General features: G+C 48.1%; 1 protein-coding gene across 2 annotated transcripts in view; it reads left to right on the top strand.

Moving 5' to 3' along the window:
* The window catches only part of RASGEF1C (RasGEF domain family member 1C), a 106,951-nt gene that overhangs the window by 79,342 nt on the left and 6,068 nt on the right, over window positions 1-21,541 (top strand). For both annotated transcript variants that reach the window (XM_023201970.2, XM_023201969.1), the window contains exons 7-12: window positions 9,323-9,412; window positions 11,023-11,125; window positions 11,606-11,685; window positions 11,768-11,863; window positions 15,912-16,007; window positions 17,863-17,986. In XM_023201970.2, coding sequence (XP_023057738.1) covers window positions 9,323-9,412; window positions 11,023-11,125; window positions 11,606-11,685; window positions 11,768-11,863; window positions 15,912-16,007; window positions 17,863-17,986 — 589 coding nt within the window. The remainder of the gene's footprint in view (window positions 1-9,322; window positions 9,413-11,022; window positions 11,126-11,605; window positions 11,686-11,767; window positions 11,864-15,911; window positions 16,008-17,862; window positions 17,987-21,541) is intronic.

Here is a 21,541-nt window from a genome sequence, read left to right as displayed (position 1 = left end):
AAATAAATAAATAAATAAATAAATAAATAAATAAATAAATAAATAAATAAAATAACAATAATAGCCAAGTAGTGGCCCATGCCTGTAGTCCCAGCTACTCAGGAGGCCCAGATAGGAGGATTTCTTGAGCCCAAGAGTTCAAGTCCAGCCTGGGCAACATAGATAGCAGGAACCCATTTCTCTAAAACAATAAAAATCCATTACATGGTAACGTAAATAACATTTCATGAAAAATAATTCTTTTTCCACAATAGGAAATTACCGAGAAGAGTGGCATTATTTTATAGTATTTTTTACAAATCTCTTTACTATTTGACTTAATAGAAGACAACTGGATTCTTTTCTCTGCTTCTGCTTTCTGTCTCTTGACATAGTTTTTTTGGTTGAAGAAAATCCAACCTCACACCAATAGGTAGCTGGAAAAGGGAGGAGTATTTTACCACCTTTTCAGATAATTGTGAATATGCTTCTTTGATACCACACTAAAACTCAGCCAGTGATAGTTTTTGAAGATTAACTACAATGTGAAATCTGAAAAGATATCAGTGAACTTTCTGTACTCTGACGTTGAAAGCCATTGGTCTGTCTGGAATCTTGATGCACAATTTTGCGACATCATACATTGGTCTTGCGGGAAAATACGGGTTCACTGTGTTAGGCAGATCTTCCAAATGCTGGCACATTTCATTGTACAACATTTTAGAAATCACATAATTATCACTCTTGGCCTCATTTTTCAGTCTGTAAGTATTGGGAAGCTGCCAGGCTCACAGAGGCAGATACGTGTCTTACAAGTTCCCGATTTTCTCTTGAAAGCCTTAATTTTATCATTGGCAGCAAATATTGTCAATTGTTCTCTCTTTTAATGACTAAGCCAAGAACTTCCATTTTTTATTTTATTTATTTTCTTTTTTTTTTGAGACGGAGTCTCGCCCTGTCCTCCAGGCTGGAGTGCAGTGGCCGGATCTCAGCTCACTGCAAGCTCCGCCTCCCGGGTTCACGCTGTTCTCCTGCCTCAGCCTCCCGAGAAGCTGGGACTACAGGCGCTGCCACCTCGCCTGGCTGATTTTTTGTATTTTTTAGTAGAGACGGGGTTTCACCGTGTTTGCCAGGATGGTCTCGATTTCCTGACCTCGTGATCCGCCCGTCTCAGCCTCCCAAAGTGCTGGGATTACAGGTTTGAGCCACCGCGCCCGGCCATTTTTTATTTTTTAAACATCGTTTAACAAAGAAAAACATACAACCAAATTAAAAAGAATTAGGTTGGATTAATTTGCAATACAATAATCAACTTAAAATAGCCCAGCCGGGCGCAGTGGCTCATGCCTGTAATCCCAGCACTTTGGGAGCCTGAGGTGGGCGGATCATGAGGTCAGGAGATAGAGACCATCCTGGCTAACACAGTGAAACCCCATCTCCACTAAAAAATACAAAATAAAATTAGCTGGGCCTGATGACAGGTGCCTGTAGTCCCAGCTACGCGGGAGGCTGAGGCAGGAGAATGACGTGAACCCGGGAGGCGGAGCTTACAGTGAGCTGAGTTCGCACCACTGCACTCCAGCCTGGGCGACAGAGCGAGACTCCATCTCAAAAAAAAAAAAAAAAAACAAAAAACAACTATCAGCCCTTCTATTTAGGGCCGAGGAGGCCAATAGTTCCTGTTTAAAACAGCAGAATTGCCCAATTATTTTTACCTATATCTGATGGCACAAAAAAATAAGTCTTAAAACTTCCGCTGCCATCCATCCCACCCTCCAGAGTAGATGGAGTTCATACAATTGCATCTTAGGTCAGTCCTCAGGCTTTTAAAAATCATCTTACATTTTAAAATATAATACAACTACTCTGGTAACAAGAATACTTACAAATACCTTAGATAAGTGCATGATACATGAGCCTGCTCAAGGAAACAGCAAAGATGAAAAATAATGTACAAGAATTATAGTCCCTTGTTTATGGAAACCATCCAATTAAAATGTTTTCCCTAATTTCAGTTGTTCTTCTTTAAATGACAGGTTCATTGTGTTCATTTTCAAGGAAATATCAGCCAAACACTGAAGTCTGAATTACCATAGTATGTCTAACAGTCCTTCTTTTTTTTTTTGAGACGGAGTCTCGCTCTGTCGCCCAGGCTAGAGTGCAGTGGCCGGATCTCGGCTCACTGCAAACTCCGCCTCCCGGGTTCACGCCATTCTCCTGCCTCAGCCTCCCGAGTAGCTGGGACTACAGGCACCCGCCACCTCGCCCGGCTAGTTTTTTGTATTTTTTTAGTAGAGACGGGGTTTCACTGTGTTAGCCAGGATGGTCTCCATCTCCTGACCTCGTGATCCGCCCGTCTCGGCCTCCCAAAGTGCTGAGATTACAGGCTTGAGCCACCGCGTCCGGCCTAGCACCGCTTCTTTAGAGCAGAAACGGTACTCCAAGAAAACAGTGGCCCGTTCAGCTCACATGTGAATGAAGTGCTTTCTCTCAACAACAAGCACGCTTTCCATATGCAACAGAGGGGCTTCGTGTGCACAAACCGTTATGTCACATAGACTATGGAAAATCTCAAAACTCTAGACTGAATAAAAGTTAAAAGTTTTACCTCATTTAGGACATTCTTAAGTCACACTCCCTTTTTTCTTCTACTGGACAATTTTCCCCACCATTGTTTTGCACCATCAGTGCAAATTTCAGCACAGTGGAAAAGGCAGTAACATCGTGTTATTATAAAAATAGCTTTGCCTGTGGACCCCCTGAAAGGGTCCCAGGGACCCCCTGGAATCCAGGGACAACAGGCTGGGGACTGTTGCTCCTGGGAAGAGGAATTACTGGGTTGCAGGGTCAGGATGTGTGCGGCCTTGCCAGGTAACGCCAGGTGAGGCTGGGCGTCGCCACTCCCAGCGGGAAGTTATCCCACACCCTCATCAACACTTGAAGTTGTCAGGCTTTAATTTTTGTCAAACTGTTAAATGGAGCATCTTTTGGACATTCTTGTTTCCTTCTCTATAAAATGCCTATCTCTGACTTTTGCCCAGTTTTCAATTGGTAGTTTGTCGTCTTCTAAGGATTTTTAAGAATGTATCGTTTTTGTTTTATTTTAAATGTGTACTAGATGATGGTCCTATGTCAGTTAAATGTGCTGCACATTTTCTTCTAGTTGTTTGCTTTGCTTTTCATCCTTATTATGATGTCTTTTGATGAACAGGTGTTCTTAAGTTTCACCTAGTAAAATTTACTAAACTTTCCCTTTATTTATTTATTTCTGGATGGGGGTGAGGGGTTAAGAAATCCTTTCCTACACCCCACTCAGGTCATGAAGATAGTCTCCTATGCTTCCTATGGAAGTTTTGAAGTTTTGTCCTTCACATTTTGATCTGAAATTCATTTTGTGTATATGGCTTAAGTTGAGATTCATTTTTATTTTTTTCCAGACAAATAACCAATTGTTTCTGCAACACTGTTATATGTTCCTTTACCCTCCAACGTGCTCTGACACATGTCACTCTCATATGTCAGCTTTCCATATACGTGTAGGTCTGTTCCTGGATGTTCTGCTCCATGGGTCTATTTCTCTGTCTCTGTGTCAAGACACTTTGCTTTAATTACTGCAGTTTCATAATAAGTCTTGATTGTTGCTGAGGCAAATCCCCCGGTTCTTCTTTAGGAGTGTGGCTTGGCTGTTCTTGGCCCTTTCATTTTCTATTTAAGTTTTAGAGTTATTTGTCAATTTCTATGAAAAGTCCTATAGAGATTTCGTTAGAATATATTAAATATGGATCAATTTGGGAAAAATTTGCGTTTTCATGAAAGAATTTATTTTTCATTACATTTGAGTCTGCCAATCCATAAAAATGGTATGTCCCTCCGTTCACTTAGGTCTGCTCTGTAGTATCTTTCTAACGTCTAGTAATTTTCTCCATACAAGAGTCTTGTACAGATTTTGTTAGGTTTATTTCCCTAGGTACCTTTGCATATTTTTACTATTATGTATAAAATAATCTATGTGCACAGATTATTTTAAAGTGTGTTTTCAGATTTCTGAATGTTTGAAAAGAAGGCACATTCTTAAATAAATGAGCACAGGGGCCGGGTGCGGTGACTCATGCCTGTAATCCCAGCACTTTGGGAGGCCAAGGCAGATGAATCCTGAGGTCAGGAGATTGAGACCATCCTGGCTTAACACCGTGAAACCCTGTCTCTACTAAAAATACAAAAAATTATAGCTGGGCGAGGTGGCGGGCGCCTGTAGTCCCAGCTACTGGGGAGGCTGAGGCAGAATGGTGTGAACCCGGGAGGTGGAGCTTGCAGTGAGCCGAGATCGCACCACTGCACTCCAGCCTGGGTGCCAGAGCAAGACTCTGTCTCAAAAAAAACAAAAATGAGCACAGGACTCCTTAGTTTTCCATTACCTCAAGTGTGTATTTATCGTATGTCCTGTCTGCTTATTGCTGGTTTAATGAATGTAATTTACTTTTGTATATCAAGTTTAAATTTGACAACATTGTAAATTCTTATTAATTCTAATAATTTGTATTCTTTGGGGTTTTTCATGTAGACAAGTACATCTGAGAATAATGACAGTTTTGTTTCCTCCTTTCCAATCCTTATTCTTTTTAATTCTGTGGTAGTCGTAGAATAGAACCCTCCACTAATAGGTAGACAAGAGTGATGGATATACCTTAATCTATCATTTTAAATCCTGAAATGTTGAGATGGTTTGTTATTGCAAAGTAACACTGCCCAATGTAACTCTTTTGGTTTTTTTTTTTTTTTTTTTTTTTGGTTTTGGTTTGTTTTGGTTTTTCTTGAGACAGAGTTTCACTCTTGTTGCCCAGGCTGGAGGGCAATGGCGCGATCCCGGCTCACCTCAACCTCCACCTCCCAGGTTCAAGCGATTCTCCTGACTCAGCCTTCCGAGTGACTGGGATTACAGGCATGTGCCACCACGCCCAGCTAATTTTGTATTTTTAGTAGAGACGAGGTTTCTCCATGTTGGTCAGGCTGGGCTCGAACTCCCTACCTCAGGTGATCTGCCCGCCTTGGCCTCCCAAAGTGCTGGGATTACAGGCATGAGCCACCGCGCCCGGCCTGACTAACTTATTGTGCTAACTTGCACCTCTGGTACAATATCAAATAGAAAGATTGATAGCTGGCATCCTTGTTTTGTCCTGATTTTCAAAGGAATGTTTTTAACGTGTCCCAATAGAGTATGATGTTTGCTACAGGATTTCTTTAGATGTCTATTATCAGCTTAAGGAAGTATCCTGTTCCTTCCTAGTTTTCTGAGAATTCTCATCATGAATGGTTGTTAAATTTCTTTTTTTTTTTTTCTGGACCTGTTACTCACATATTCTCTTCTCCTTTAAACTGTTAGCTGATTATTTATGTTAGTTTTTAAAATAAAAACTAATATAAATCTTTTGTTTGTCTGTTCTGGGTTTTGTTGTTGTTGTTGTTGTTGTTGTTGTTGTTGTTGTTGTTGTTGTTTTTGAGATACAGTCTTGCTCTTTTGCCCAGGCTAGAGTACAGTGATGTGAACACAGCTCACTGCGGCCTTAACCTCCTGGATTCAAGTGATCCTCCTGCCTCAGCCCCCCAAGTAGCTGGGACTACAGGCACACGCCTCCATACCTGGCTAATTTTTGTATTTCTTGTGAAGACAGGGTTTCACCATGTTTACCCGGACTGGTCTAGAACTCCTGAGCTCAAGAGATCTGCTTGCATTAGCCTCCCAAAGTGCTAGGAGTACAGGTGTGAGCCAACTCACCTGGCCTAGTTTTTCACTGCTGTTGTTGTTATAGTTTGAGATGGAGTTTCGCATTTGTTGCCCAGGCTGGAGTGCAATAGCACGATCTCAGCTCACTACAGTGTCTGCCTCCCGGATTCAAGAGATTCTCCTGCCTCAGCCTCCCAAGTAGCTGGGATTACAGGTGCCCACCACCAAGCTCAGCTATTTTTGTATTTTTAGTAGAGACAGGATTTTACCATGTTGGTCAGGCTGTTCTCAAACTCCTGACCTCAAGTGATCCACCCACCTCGGCCTCCCAAAGTGCTGGGATTACAGGCATGAGCCACTGCACCAGGCTGTTTTTTTAATCAATGTTGAATCAATTTTGCATTTCTGAGATAAACAAAACTGGGATAAATGAAATCGTTATCTTTTTCACACATCCCTGGATTTGGTTTGCTAATGTTTTGTTTAGGATTTCTGCAATGTGAGACTGAACTGTTATTTCCCTTTCTGACACTGTTCTTGTGTAGTCTTTGTTTCTCTTACCCTGTTCTCTATTCTTCCTGAAAGACTGGAATTACTTGTTCTTGGAGCATTTTGTAGAATTAGCCAATGGAACCATCTAGGCCTGGTATTTTCTTTGAGGGATGACTTTCTTGTACTGATTCAAGGTTATTCTTGTTTGTTTCTTTGTTTATTCTTGTTATTGATTTAATGGTTATAGGACTATTTAGGTTTTCTGTCTCTTCTTTAGTCTGTTTTGTAATTTATATTTTTCTAGGAATTTGGCCATTTCCCCTAAGTTTCCAAATTTATAGACATAAAGTTATTTGTAATATTCTCTAGGTATCTTTTTAATTTCTTCACATCCACATTGATTCATCTCTAGTATTTTGATTATTTACATCTCTCTTTGTTTCTTTATCAGTCTTATCAAAGGTTCATCAATTTTATTAATGTTTTCAAATAAAGATCTTTTTACTTTGTTGATTCTGTAGATTGTAGTTTTTTTTACTATTTCATTTCTTTCTTGTCTACTCTTTATTATTTCCTTCTATCTACTTTCTTTGGATTTATATTGTTATTCTTTTTCTAGTTTCTTATGTTGGATGTTCAGCTTGTTTTTATCCTTCTTTTCTAATAAAAGCATGAAAGATGATTTCTCTTTACATAAATTTTTATTTACAGCCCCCCAAGTTTTATTTTTTAATATTTTCATTATCATTCTAATTCCATTATGATTTCATCTTTGAGCAATAGATTATTTTTAAATTTTTTTTAAGTTTCTTTACATTTGAAAACAATGCATACTCTCAAGAAATTAAGTTCAAGTTTCCATATTTGTTTATTACTTCAAATTGTGTTGTTCAGATTCATATTCATCCTGGATTTTGTTTGGTTTTTCTTTTTCAATTTCCCTAACCTACTAATTACCATCATGTGTGTTAAAATCTTCCATGTGACTGTAGGACTCAACTTCTCCTTATAAAGAACTTCACCTTTCTGATTATTTTTGCCTCCATATATTGAACCTATGTTACTAGCTGCAATCAAGTTTAGACTTGTGACATATCCCTGATGAGTTGAACCTTTTATCATTATGCAATTACTCTCTCATTTCTCCTAAAGCTTTTTGCCTTAGGATCTTTTTGGTTGCCTTAAAGTCTATTTTGTTCAATATTAATATAGCTACGTAATATTTATCAGATATATATTCTTCTTTTTTTTTACTTATATCCTTGTGTTTGGAGTTGTAGCTCTTGAAAGTGGCAAGCAGCTGCATTTTTTAATTACAGTGTTGTAATCACTAATCCATAAGAATTTGTTCTTGCTATCTTCTGTTGTACTATGTAGTTATCTTCCTTATCTGTTTACTTTTCCTCCTTTCTTTGCTTCTTTTGAATGACTAGGTCTCCTATTCCATCTTCCCCTCTATTTATTGAAAGTTACCGCTGGGCACGGTGGCTCAAGCCTGTAATCCCAGCACTTTGGGAGGCCGAGACGGGTGGATCACGAGGTCAGGAAATCGAGACCATCCTGGCTAACACGGTGAAACCCCGTCTCTACTAAAAAATACAAAAAACTAGCCAGGCGTGGTGGCAGGTGCCTGTAGTCCCAGCTACTCGGGAGGCTGAGGCAGGAGAATGGCGCGAACCTGAGAGGCAGAGCTTGCAGTGAGCTGAGATCTGGCCACTGCACTCCAGCCTGGGCGACAGAGCAAGACTCTGTCTCAAAAAAAAAAAAAAAGAAAGAAAGAAAAAATGTTACCCTGGCAGTTTTTTGGGTTTTTTTGTTTTTTGGTTTTGTTTTTTTGAGATGAAGTTTTGCTCTTGTCGCCCAGGCTGGAGTGCAATGGCGTGATCTTGGCTCACTGCAACCTCTGCCTCCAGGTTCAAGCGATTCTCCTGCCTCAGCCTCCTGAGTAGCTGGGATTACAGGCACCTGCCACCACACCCAGCTAATTTTTGTGTATTTAGTAGAGACGGGGTTTCATCATGTTGACCAGACTGGTCCTGAACTCCTAACCTCAGGTGATCCACTCGCCTTGGCCTCCCAAAGTGCTGGGATTACAGTCGTGAGCCACTGTGCTTGGCCTACCCTGGCAGTTTTAACAAACACATTTATGTTAAGTTTCATCTTTTAAATGCTGGTATATTATACAGTGGAAAGTTCTATATCCATTTAAAATTTTTGTTTCCAAAGGATATGTTATGGCACAGGGAAAGGTTTGCATAGCAAAGTATGGGAATATATATGGTTATAATAGATGCATGCATACACACAGCTGGCGCTCATTACTCCTAGCAGCTGCATTCTATAAAGTCAAAAGCACTGAATGAGTGAGCACGGAACCGTTGCTCCCAGGGGAAATGCAAGGTTAGGTTCCCTGTGAGCCTCTCATCACAGCGTTTTTGTCAACAGATCCATATATCACCTTGTTTTATGTGTGTTTATGTTTAAAGACATTATTTAATATAAATTATTGATTAATATTGATCTCATGGCCAACAGTGCTATTTCTCATGGCTGAACGCTGATGTTACACACAGTTTCTCTGTGAGGCACAGAGCAGCCTTTGCCTGCGTGGGAACACTAGACGGCACTTCGGCACCATGCTTGGGGGCCTTTCTCAACAGTGAAATTATCAGCAAACAGTACAAAAATGTAAAGGACATGATACTCAGTAGGCCAAGTCTGAGAGTGAGATGCAGGAGGACAGAGCATTGCCTCGCCTCTGCTGGAGATGCGCACGGACACTCATGACTTCAATATTTTTGCCACCCCGCACGTGTGTACAGAAGACCACAAAAGTGACACAAGTTTTGGGGATTACAAATACATTTTAGAGGGGAGGCAAATTTGCAAATACAGAATCCAGGAATAATGAGGTTCGTGTGTATGTGTGTGTGTGTGTGTGTGTGTGTGAAGTTACATTTTAAAATGTATTTTTAAAAGGACTAAAAGGGTACACACCAAATCTTTGGTATTTCTGGACGGTTTGGGGGTTTTGACATTTCCCGGGTCGTAGGGATCATGAACTGACTTCATGTTCTAAAAGATGATTGACAAAAAGGCTCAGAATGTGGTCCTGTGTGTTTTTTCTAGCCCTGCTTTAGTGACAAGACCAGCAACCTAGAGGCTTACGTGAAATGGTTCAACAGACTGTGCTACCTGGTGGCAACCGAGATCTGCATGGTGAGTAGACAGCCAGGGTGGGCACCACCTGGCATAGCCCAAGGCGGCTGGAGTTGGGAGGAGCCTACTGGGGAGGGAACCGGAAGGACACCTTGAGTCCTGTTCATTTCCAAGTCCAATGCCAGGCTGGGCACCCCTTCAGGACTCCAGGTGACACCAGCTTTCCTGCAGTGACATTTCCCTCCAAGTAGAACCCAGGACAGATCCACCGGCCAGGCACAGAGGGTGTTGGAGAGGGTTTGCTGAAGGAGTGAGAGGCAGTCACTCGCAGCCCCGGTGGCTCTGCTCTCTCCATCTGTGCCGGCCTGCCTTGGGCAGCCTGGCCTGCAACTGGCCTTGTTTGGCTTGCTCGGGACCTAGAGGTGGACATGATCTGACCTCTAAGCACTGGGAGATACACGTAAAAGCCCATGGTTCCAGCTGCTCCTGGAAAGCGCCAAAACTCAGCAGCGTGGGGCCAGACGTGCTTGTCACTGAGTCGCAGTCCCGCCTGGCCACACCTACCCGTCCTCCTTGCAGCAGAGGGGCCCTCCTCTGAACCCACTCTCTCACCTTAAGATGAAGCCCAGGGGGCCGCTCATCCCAGGGCCAGGCTAGAGGCAGCGCCAGGGCAGGCCGGACTCTCTGCGGCAGGTGCTGAGACCGGGTATGGGGCACGTGTTCATGAGGGGTCCACACCTGCAGACGAGCGTAGAGAGGAGGCAGCCCCATGCGACGATGTGACGACAGACACGGGTTGGCCTCTGTCCGCCACCTGGCTCAGCCTCCATCACAGGTCGGGCTGCCCTTCAAAGGACAGGGCCGGCTTTGGGCGGGCAGCTCTCTGTGGCCAAGACAGCCCCTGGAAGGGGGTTTGGTGACACATCTCAGAGCACAACACCCCACTTCTTGGTGGCAGTAAAGACCCTTGCTGCATCTTTGGTGGGCAAGCAACACCTGCCTGTGTGGAAAGAATGCAACACAGGCCCCCCTGGCCCAGCCCACTCCCACCCTTGCGCCGCAGGCTGCAAGCAAGAGGGCCGAGCCCCGGTGAAGCTTGCTTGGCCTGAGCCTCCCAGGGAGCCAGCTGTGGCCCAGGATGGCCAGGGAAGGACATGGTGTGGTTCTGCACATCAGAGGGGTCTGAAATCCCAAGCGCCCGACCACAAACAAGGGTTTACCAGTCACACAGTTGTTAGATGGAGAGCGCAGAGAGGCTGCTCGAGGGACAGATCGCAGGGCCAGCTTGTACCCCAGCGAGGGGAGAAAGCCCAGGGCTGGGGGAAGGCGGGTGGGGCTGACTAATTTAGGGAAGGAGTTGGGTGGGAGCTGGGCCCAGAGGGAGGAGGGCGCTGGAGGGGAGCCGTGGAGCATCTCGTGAAGGTGCGTCTCAGCAGCTCCAGGGCTACAGGGAGTGCCTGTGCCCCACCAGGCCCACCTAGCCCTCTATGGCGTTGGGCTCTGCTGGCTCGGCCCGTGAAGCGCTCTGAGACCCTGTTTACCCTGGGCCTCAAGTGTCCCAGCTGTGCGGTGGGTTTAGAGACGGCAAAGAGGGCCGGGTGACGGGAGCGGGCCTGGTCAGGGCAGGGTGGAGGCGTGTCACCGCTGAGGCTCTGCTGCCCTGTCCACAGCCAGCCAAGAAGAAGCAGAGGGCCCAGGTGATTGAGTTCTTCATCGACGTGGCCCGCGAGTGCTTCAACATCGGCAACTTCAACTCCCTCATGGCCATCATCTGTGAGTGGGCCGGCTTCGGCCTGGAGTCCCCAGGGCACAGGCCCCCCCAGAGGTCGGAGCGGGTACAGCCAGGCAGGCAGAGTGCAAGCCAGGGCCCACCTCTGAGCAGCGGGAGGGCGTGGGCTGGGCTGTCTGAAGGCCTGGGTAGTCCCATGTCCCCGCCTCAGAGGTCCCGGGGAGCCGCGCCTTTTGAGGCAAGCCCAGCCCCCTCGGGATGTTTGGCAAGGGCTTGGTGGTATGTCCCCAGACCCAGAGAGAACGAGGGCCCAGTGCAGGTGCTCGGTGCAGAATGGGACCGGCATGGTGGGAGCAGGCCCACCTGAGCATGATGTCCACCAGCACCCCTCACCCACCCACCGTGTGACAGACTGAGCCCTGCAGCCCCCAGCCCTGGTCAGGGTGCAGCCCAAGGGGCTGTAGCTAAACAGAGGTCCCCCTGTCCCAGAAGCAGCCCTCTCCAACTCTCCCTCCCTCTTCCAGCTGGCATGAACATGAGCCCTGTCTCCAGGCTAAAGAAGACCTGGGCCAAAGTGAAGACGGCCAAGTTTTTCATCCTCGAGGTAAATGAGGCTGCTGGGCTGCCGGGTGCCTCCGGCCATCCCCTGGACAGAGCTGCCCACATGCCTCCCTATCTCCTTCCAGCACCAGATGGACCCAACAGGGAATTTCTGCAACTACAGGACAGCCCTGCGAGGGGCAGCCCACCGCTCCCTGACGGCCCACAGCAGCCGAGAGAAGGTGGGTCGGGGCCATGTTGGCCCAGTGGGGCTGCAGCAGGGAACCTGGGTGCTGGCTCAGAGTTCACCTGCTGCAGCTCCTGCCCCACTGCAGCATCAGTAATAGACAAGGAGACAGCCAGGTCTCCTTGTTTGCATGCCTCCAGTATCGGGAACTCACCACCTCCCAAAACTTGAGGGAAGCCAGCCTCAGACAACTCTGATAAGAAGTGCTTCATGAGGGCCTGAAGCTGGGCTGCCTGAGGTCATCCTTTCTTGGGGGGCCACACGAGTGAGGCCACCTCGTCTTCTGCTCACCAGTTCTTCAGAGGCCCCACAGCCCCTCCTCTCTTCTCCTGAGTCAGCGGCCCCAGACCTGCCCTGCCACACTACAGTTTCCAGGCTCCTCCCACGTGGGGCCCTTTGGTCCCTAAACAGCTCCATTTTTCAAATTTCTTCTGTTTCAGATAAAATTGAGGTTCCAGGTACACAGGATCTTCCACCTCCCTGATTCTAAACATAATACTTTTAATTATGTGGCCTCAGATCACATTTACATTTTTGGCAATAACTGAACCAAGCTTTTTCCTCACCCAAACTGCCTGTTTACAGCTTGTATCTTTTTTTTTTTTTTTTTTTTTTTTTGGAGATGGAGTCTCTCTGTCACCCAGGCTGGAGTGCAATGGTGCAATCTTGGCTCACTGCAACCTCCACCTCCTGGGTTCAAGCGATTTTCCTGCCTCAGCCTCCCAAGTACCTGGGATTACAGGCGCCTGCCACCACACCCGGCTCATTTTTGTGTTTTTAGTAGAGGCAGGGTTTCATCATATTGGCCAGGATGGTCTTGAACTCCTGACCTCAGGTGATTTGCCTGCCTTGGCCTCCCAAAGTGCTGGGATTACATGTGTGAGCCACTGCGCCCGGCCACAGCCTGTATTCTTATATACCTGCGTTTGTGGGGCCTTTGCTGACCTGATCAATTTTATTTCTCCTCCAAATTCTACCTATGGCCTCTGGTACAGAGAATCATGCCCCGGTTCTGGGATTGCAGTGATCCTCTGGCTTGAAACCTGTTACCATCCTGATGATTAGAGTTGTTCATCTCTATGGAGAGGAAACTCCGAGACATTGTACCTTCGAAGGCCCGTGCCATACAGAAACATTAGTGGAATCACGTCCCTGCTGTGGTTCGTGGATGTCTGTCTCCAGCATGAGGGATAATAGAACACATTGCTGTTCTTGAAATTCGGGTCCCCCTGGAATTGCACTGGAGGGATGCCAGTGGGCAGGTTTGGGAAGCAAGCTGAGGTGTGCACGCTCGTGCCACCTGCCAGGCCTTCTTGGCCCTCCACCCAAGGGGCAGACACCAGCCACACGGATGGCTCTGTCCTGTCCAGCTGGCCTTTCCTGTTCAGGCTGTGAGTGTGTCAGTGACTCTGAGCAGCACCCGGGGATGTGAGACCTCAAATCCCAGGGCAGGTGGGTGGCCTACCAGGAGCCAGAGCCTGGAAAGCCAGACAGCAGGGGCTGGAACCTCGTGTCACTGAGCACCTGCCTCATTCCAGCCACTTAACCTCCACACCCCACAACTACTCTATGGGGCCATCAGCATTGCCAGTTCCCAGATCCGCAGACTGAGTCTCAGGCAGGAGAGCTCACTAGTCCAGTCACACTGCAGGTAGGTGGCAGAGCCAGGATCACACTCCAGCCTATCTGGCTCTGAATCTCATGGTCTGCGCACCACCAGGCTGACTCCTGTTCCCAGGCATTGGGTGTGTGTGGCAGTCGCAGGGCACTGGCTACGGGCCTAGGTTGGATGCAGAATCGGTGTACAGGAGCTTGGTGCCGAGCTGGGCTGGGAGCCGTCAGCCATGGCCTGGGCACTCTGCACTGCTTCCTTCCTCTCTGCTGGGACACGGGGCTGTGGGGCAGATAGAGAGACAGGGATTTGGGTGCCTGTGCTCTGAGCCCCTTCCAGCTCTGGGTGCTGGGATGCTATGCATTGGTGCTGTAGGCAGGCAGCTTAGCGCTGTGTGTTTACTTTAACCACATTCTCCTCTCACTTCCAGAGAGAGATGGGTCATGGGCAAGGCCCACAAAAGCTGCTCTATGGGTGGAGGGGTTGGAGGGGCAGAGGGAGGGAAGGAAGGAGGAGGAGGAAGGGACACTTAGAGATTCGCTCACAGTTTCCTGGTGCCCCAGCTGAGTTAATGGGCTGGGAGATCTCGGTGGTCATAGCACTTTATGCTTCCTTCCTGTCTGTGGGCGGCTCCTGTCTGCCCCTCTCCCCGTCTGTGTCACGGGGCCCACTTATCTGGGTGACCTCCAAGCCGACCTGGGCTCTAATTAAACTTCTCACGTCAGAAGCAAGAGCAATGGATTTGCAGATACAAAGGCCTCTTTGGCTGCTGTGAGGGCAAGGAGACCAGGTCAGACATGGGGAATGGCCTTGAGTGGCATGGCCATGGCAGAAGGGGCGAGAAGTGCTTGCGTATGAAACACACCACCTCTCGAGGACGAGCTCAATGCCCCTGCCTCCAGGAAGCCCAGACCAGGCCCCGGAGGAGCTTTCTGTGTGTGCAGAGTCCCACACTCCTTAAACTCCCTCCCTGTCTTGGCGCATCTCCCTATTCCAACATAGTTCAGCTGTCCAGAACCCACCACACTAGGACTGGGGACTCAGCACCACCAAGGGAGGGCACAAACACAGACCACCCCCACAATCCCCCCACCACTGATCCTGGCACAGTGAGGAAGAGGCAGGATGGGGCACTAGGGCAGAGTACCTGGGACTCAGCCCTGCTTCCGCTGCTCACTGCTGTGTGAGCTTATGCAAGGTATTTAACCTCTCTGGGCCTCTGCTTCCTCATGTATAAAGCGGGGTCATAAGAGCCCTGCTTCATAGGACCACGCAAAGATGGAAAGTAATCCTGTGTGTAGCTCAGCAGTGAGGCACTCAGGCTTGATAAAGGCATAAGGAGCGGGCTCTTTGGGTGCACAGATGGAGGCTAAACCCAGCTGGCAGCAGGATTAGCAAAGATTTGCCAGATGAGCCCTCCTCATTTTGTAGGTTACTCCCATAACTGTGTCTCCACTGCAGTGAGGTCAGGAATGAAGAGTGGTGGGGGCCTGCACACAGCCCGCCGCCTTTCACAGGCTGGGTTCACCAGCCTTTCTTTTCCTTCCGGCAGTGGAGCAAGAAAGCTTTTGGTCTAACAGTAAGTGCATCAAGAAAGACAAGGGGGACAAATTGTTAATTTTTTTTTTTTTTTAAAAAGAGGCCCCCTTGGGAGGCCGAGGTGGGCGGATCACAAGGTCAGGAGTTCAAGACCAGCCTGGCCAGCATGGTGAAATCCCATCTCTACTAAAAATACAAAAATTAGCCAGGCGTGGTGGCAGGTGCCTGTAATTCCAGCTACTTGAGGAGGCTGAAGCAGGAGAATCACTCAAACCTGGGAGGCAGAGGTTGTAGTGAGCCAAGATCGCGCCATTGCACTCCAGCCTGAGCAACAGAGCCAGACTCCATCTCAAAAAAAAAAAAAAAAAGGAGGCCACCAAATTTCAGAACAGTTGATGCACATCTGTTCCATGCGTCTTTAACAGTGTGTGCAGCCCGGACTGCCCCTCCCGGTGCACATGAGCCTGTGGACCTTTGGATGGGGGTGGGGGTAGTAGGGACCTACCAGCCCCTCCCAGAAAGCAGTGGAAGGACTATTCAAGGGTCATCATGACTGTGCATCTTACCCAGCCCCAGGAGAGGCAGCAGCACCACAGCGCTCGGCAGGGTGATGGGGGCCAGGACAGGCAGCAGCACCACGGCACTCGGCAGGGTGATGGGGGCCTTCTTCTTTCTTGGTGGTCCTTATTACCCTCCATGGTGCACAGGAATTCACCTCGTAACCCGTGAAGCCGCGAGGCCCTGACTAGCCCAGGAAGTCTCCCCTGCCCTCTGCACCCTGGGGTCGGGTCTGAGGTCCCTGGGGCAGCTATCTGCTGGCAAGGCTGCCCCGTCCTGGAGCCAGCTGTATAGAGCGACCAGCTGGGGCTGACCTGCCCCATCTTTCTTCCAGATTGTCATTCCGTTCTTCAGCCTGCTCATCAAAGACATCTACTTCCTGAATGAGGGCTGTGCCAACCGCCTTCCCAATGGACACGTCAACTTTGAGGTAGGACCTCTGTGGGGACCTCCACTGAGGTGGACAGGCCAGGAAAAGTTCCCAGGGCAGGACCACTGGCCCCTGCCCTAATGGGGGACTCTGGGGCAGAATGAGCCATTGACAGCCGACCTCGGCGAGGTTATCAGGGTCCTCCCACCCTGACATCACTGCGGTGGGGATGCTGAGGCTTAGGGTCATGTCCCTCCAGGCTGGGCCTCATGGCCAGCACAGGTGAAGCAGAGTCCATCTGAGCCCTTGAGGGGCACCAGGCTAGTGAGAAAGGCAGCTCCATGGGCCCACAGTGACAACCAGCAAGGTGCTGTGACGGGCTGTGCCCTGGAGGTCAGGACCAGCCCAAAGGCAGAGCCCTGAGTAGCAGGAGGAAGCTATCAGGCCAAGGCCAGAGTGAACAAAACAGAAAGAATTCTGCTCCCTCTACAGACACTCACTGCTGTCAGCTCAAGTGTCTCCTCTTCCAGGAAGCCTCCCTGGACCTCCCAGGCAGAGAGAGCCCACCTGGCAGGCCTCCCAAAGCACAGCAGGCTGGGCATCCCTCCATCCATCCTCGGTCACTGCACCCGAGTCCCTGAGCTCCCGAGAAGAAAGGCCAGGCTGACCGACTCCGCATCCTGAGCTCCAAAAGGGCCCACCCAGCACATGTGTCTCGGGAGTAGCTGGGGAGCTAGGCAGACACTGAGTCAGACAGAGCATGCCAGGCAGCAGTGGGACCCCCAGTCTGCAGGAAGGAGGGGGCTCTTCTCCCACTGAGAGCCAGCCCCACCCTAGTGTTGGCCTTAGCAGTGGGTAACACAGTGAGTGTGAGGCCCCACCCAGCCTCCAACTCCAAGGAGCCATAAGTCCTGGGCCAGTCACCAGTCACTGCTCTGTCTGAGCCTCAGTCTCTCCCTGTGTAAGATGGGGCTTCAACTGTAGCCCACAGAGGGGCTAGGGGTAGAGGTGCAGCATGGCCCTCCGTGGGCTGTGGGTGTCCCCTGCAGGTGGGAACCACAGCACATGGCCAGACCCTTGGGCCTGGAGCTGCCCTCCTCACAGATGCCCCAGCAGACCGCCACATGCTGCCCACAGGCCTGGTGAGCAGGTCTGAAGCCGCCTCGCCGCTTAGGTTAGCCCAGGCTGGAGGCGATGTGGGCAAGATCGGGCTTAGGCAAGACAGTGCAGGGGCCCGGGGAACTGGGATCCTCCTCGGCAGGTGACACCAGCCCAGACCAGGCGTGGGAACCCCTGCCTTCGCCCTTCCTGAATTGATGCTCAGAGCTGAGGCCAGGGACAGGTGAGACTACAAGGTGCTTGTGTGATCCCAGCTTTGGGGAGCAAGCGGGAGGGACTGGACCTGGCTTCCAGGGCAGATCGGGGGGTCCCTGCCATTCACAACTGTGCACTCCTGTTTGTTTAAAGTTGGCACCTTTTAAAAAAATTAAATACATGTGTTTACGTTTCACTTAAATAAAATCATACTTAAATGAATTACTTAAGTCTTATACTTATTTAAATATATTTGCATAATTCTGTAAATCAACAAACATGTATCACTTGCCATACATAGAGGATAACAACAAAAATAAATATGACATAAAACTGTGTCTACTCTTGCTCCATGCAGGCTGCAGGCCCGGGCTGCCCTCGCCCTCATTTATTGCCCCCTGCTCCTCCTCAGACCCCTAAAGTCACTGGGGGTTGAGCAAGTCTCTGCCAGGACCAGCCCCTCCCCGTCTTGTGGAACTCCAGGCTCTGGAGTCGCCTCCATTCTGTGTCTCTGTGACTCTGGCAGAGACCAGCCCCTCCCCATCCTGGGGACCTCCAGGCTCTGGAGCACCTCCATTCTGTGTCTCTGTGACTCTGGCAGAAATTCCTGGAGCTGGCCAAGCAGGTGGGCGAGTTCATCACCTGGAAACAAGTGGAGTGTCCCTTCGAGCAAGACCCCAGCATCACCCACTACCTGTCCACCGCCCCCATCTTCAGTGAGGATGGTAAGTGAGTCCTGCAGCCCTCCTGCCTGCTGGGCCACGGGACCCTGGGGTAGCCTCTCAGTCGCCATTCAGGACCCCTGCTCTGAGTAGGTTAGGGAGGCACCCTGCCCACCTGGGCTGGCTCCAGGAGGGAACAAGGAGGACTCCATCCCCCTGGCTGGCCCATTGCCATTCCAGGAACACAGGATGGGCCTGAAGAGGTCCAGGCTGGGACCTCAAGGACCCCCGGGGCCAGGCTTCTCCCCGGACACAGTTTGGACACCTTTGGAATTCTAAATCAGAACCATCTACCAGTCTGAATCACTTTCCTCAGTAAAGTGGGGGTGATGATAAGAATCACCCTCAGCCGGGCGCAGCGGTTCACGCCTATAATCCCAGCACTTTGGGAGGCCAAGGCAGGTAGATCACAAGGTCAGGAGTTCAAGACCAGCCTGACCGACATGGTGAAACCCCCTCTCTACTAAAAATACAAAAATTAGCCGGGCGTGGTGGCGCCTGCCCATAGTCCCAGCTACTCAGGAGGCTGAGGCAGGAGAATCACTTGAACCCAGGAGGCAGAAGTTGCAGTGAGCCAAGATCGTGCCACTACTGCACTCCAGCCTGGGCGACAGAGCCAGACTTCATCTCAAAAAAAAAAAAAAAAAAGGATCACCCTCCCAGAGCTGATGTGGGGAGTGCCAAGCACGGCACTGACTGTGTAGGCATGTACGTGTGTCCTGGTATATAAACACAGGCGCGAGATGAGGCCTCTTTGTTCCAGAGTGCCATTCATTTCTGTCCTCTCCACTAAATAAGCATTTCCATGTGATCATTTGTCAGATGTAAGTTTGCTTTGCAAGTGTGCTAAGGGGGCAGGTCCCAGGGCCCTGCTTTCAGGAAGCAGAAGTGGTAAGCAAGTGGCCCCGTGTGCTTGAGCTGGGGTGGCATGGCCCCATGGCCAGCCACATCACCCTGAGAGGGCCTGCTCCGGACGCAGAAGACCTGGCTCCTCATCACCGCATGCATGGCACAGACGGACCCTCACTTAGGCTCAGGGAGCACTTTCACGTTCTGGAAAAAAAAAAATAGGGGAGAAGGATCTTTTAATGATTTTGCTTTTGAATACTTTCAACTTTGCAATTTTATTGTTTATATTTTGAAGCTGGGAACTTTTTGGAGGGGGTTTCACCCGTATCTGTAGCCACCTCCCCCGACTTCCACTAAGAAGCTCAGCAGCTGATGAATAAACCAGTCTGAGCTGCTCCCACCCCAGTGAGCTGGGCCGTGAGCAGGCCTCATCGTCTCTAAGGCTCCCCTGCAGCATCTGGAAAGGGGGGTGATGCGAGAACCTGCTCCCCACGGCCGTGGTGAGAATGTCTTGAGTTGCCCAGGCAAAGCCCATACAACTACACTCAATCCACACTAGTGTATTAGTTTCCTGTTGGTGCTGTCACAAATCACAAACTTGGTGACTCAAAGCAACACAAATTTATCCTTATAGACTCCTGGAGATCAGAGGGCTGAAGTTAGTTTCTTTGGGCTAAAATCAAGGTGTCAGCAGGGCTGGTTTCTTCTGGATGCCCTGACAGTAGCATCTATTTCCTGGCCTTTTTCAACTTCTCATGGCCACCTGTATTCCTTGGCTGTGGCCCCTTCCTTCATCTTCAAAGTGCATCACTCCGATCTCTGCTTCCATCATCACATCATCTTCTCTCTACCATAGTCAAATCTCCCTTTGCCATCCTCTTATAAGGATACCTGTGACTGCATTTAGGGCCCTCACATATAATCCAAGATATTCTCCCCATCTCTAGATTCTTCATTTAATCATGTCTGCAAGGTTCCTTTTTGCTTTAATATTTAAAAAATATATTTTTTAATATTATAAACATTTAAATAAAAATATTTAAATAAAAAATATATTTATTTTTTAAATATTAAAAGCACTGAGAGAGAAATGACACTTTACCCATAGGGGAAAAACAGTTTGAATCATGTCAAATTTCTCATCAGAAACCAAGAGGCCAGAAGACAGGGGCACATTTTTCAATTGCCAAAAATAAAGAACTGTCAAGCCAGAATCCTATATACAGTGAAAACATCCTTCAGGAATTAACTATAGATAAATCAAAATAGAATTCTAAAAGCTGCTCAGGTAAACCACAGGAAAACAAGAAAAATAAAACAGAACAAAACACAGAACAAAAAGAAAACAAAAAAATAGACAAAAAGGCAGACTTAAGTCCTAACATATTAATAATTACATTAAATGTAAATGGTCTAAATACACCAAGTAAAAGAAATTGACAAAGTTGATATTTTAAAATGATCCAACGATATGCTATCTACAAGAAACTTCAATATAATGATAGAGACATTTTGATAAGTAAAGAGAAGAAAAGGGCCGGGCGCGGTGGCTCATGCCTGTAATCCCAGCACTTTGGGAGGCCAAGGCAGGTGGATCATGAGGTCAGGAGATCGAGACCATCCTGGCTAACACGGTGAAACTCAGTCTCTACTAAAAATACAAAAAAAATCCGGGCGTGGTAGCAGGTGCCTGTAGTCCGAGCTACTCGGGAGGCCGAGGCAGGAGAATGGCATGAACCCGGGAGGCGGAACTTGCAGTGAGCTGAGATCATGCCACTGCACTCCAGCCTGGGCAACAAAGCGAGACTCCATCCCCCCCCCCCCAAAAAAAGAAGAAAAGATATAGCATGCTAGTATTAATTAGAGGAAAGCAAGAATAGCAATATTAATTTCAGATAAACTATACCTTAGAAGAAAGAAAATTATTACCAGAAACAAAGAAGGACATTATATATTAGTAATAGGGTCAGTCCCCCAAAATATAGCAATCCTAACTATGTATCCACTAAACATCAGGGCTGCAAAATTCATTAAGCAAAAGCTGATGAAACTGAAAGGAGAAATAAGTAATCTACAATTACAATTGAAGATGTCAACACCCTTCTCTCAACAATTGATAGAACAACTAGACAGAAAAATCAGCAAAGACAAAGAACTCAACAATATCATCAAACAACAGGATCTAATCAACATTTACAGAACACTCCATACAAGTGCAGTAGAACACACATTTTTAAAAATTGCCCCCAGAATACAGACCAAGATATACCATATCCTGAGCCATAAAACAAGCTGAAACAAATTTAAAGTAATTGAAATCATAACACACTGTGTTCTTCAGCCATAGTGGGATTAAATTATACATCAGTAGCTTGAGACAATAGAAAACTCTTCAAACATTTAGAAATTAAATGACACGGCCGGGCACAGTGGCTCATGCTTGTAATCCCAACACTTTGGGAGGCGGAGGCGGGCGGATCACAAGGTCAGGAGATCGAGACCACGGTGGAACGCCGTCTCTACTAAAAATACAAAAAATTAGCTGGGCGCGGTGGTGGGTGCCTGTAGTCCCAGCTACTCAGGAGGCTGAGGCGGGAGAATGGCGTGAACCCAGGAGGCGGAGCTTGCAGTGAGCCGAGATCGCGTCACTGCACTCCAGCCAGGGGAACAGAGCAAGACTCTGTCTCAAAAAAAAAAAAAAAAAAAAAA

This window comes from Piliocolobus tephrosceles, chromosome 4, assembly GCF_002776525.5.
Source record: "Piliocolobus tephrosceles isolate RC106 chromosome 4, ASM277652v3, whole genome shotgun sequence".
Lineage (NCBI taxonomy): Eukaryota > Metazoa > Chordata > Mammalia > Primates > Cercopithecidae > Piliocolobus > Piliocolobus tephrosceles.
Note: the sequence above shows the minus strand (reverse complement) of the source record. Positions and strands in the feature narration are given on the sequence as shown.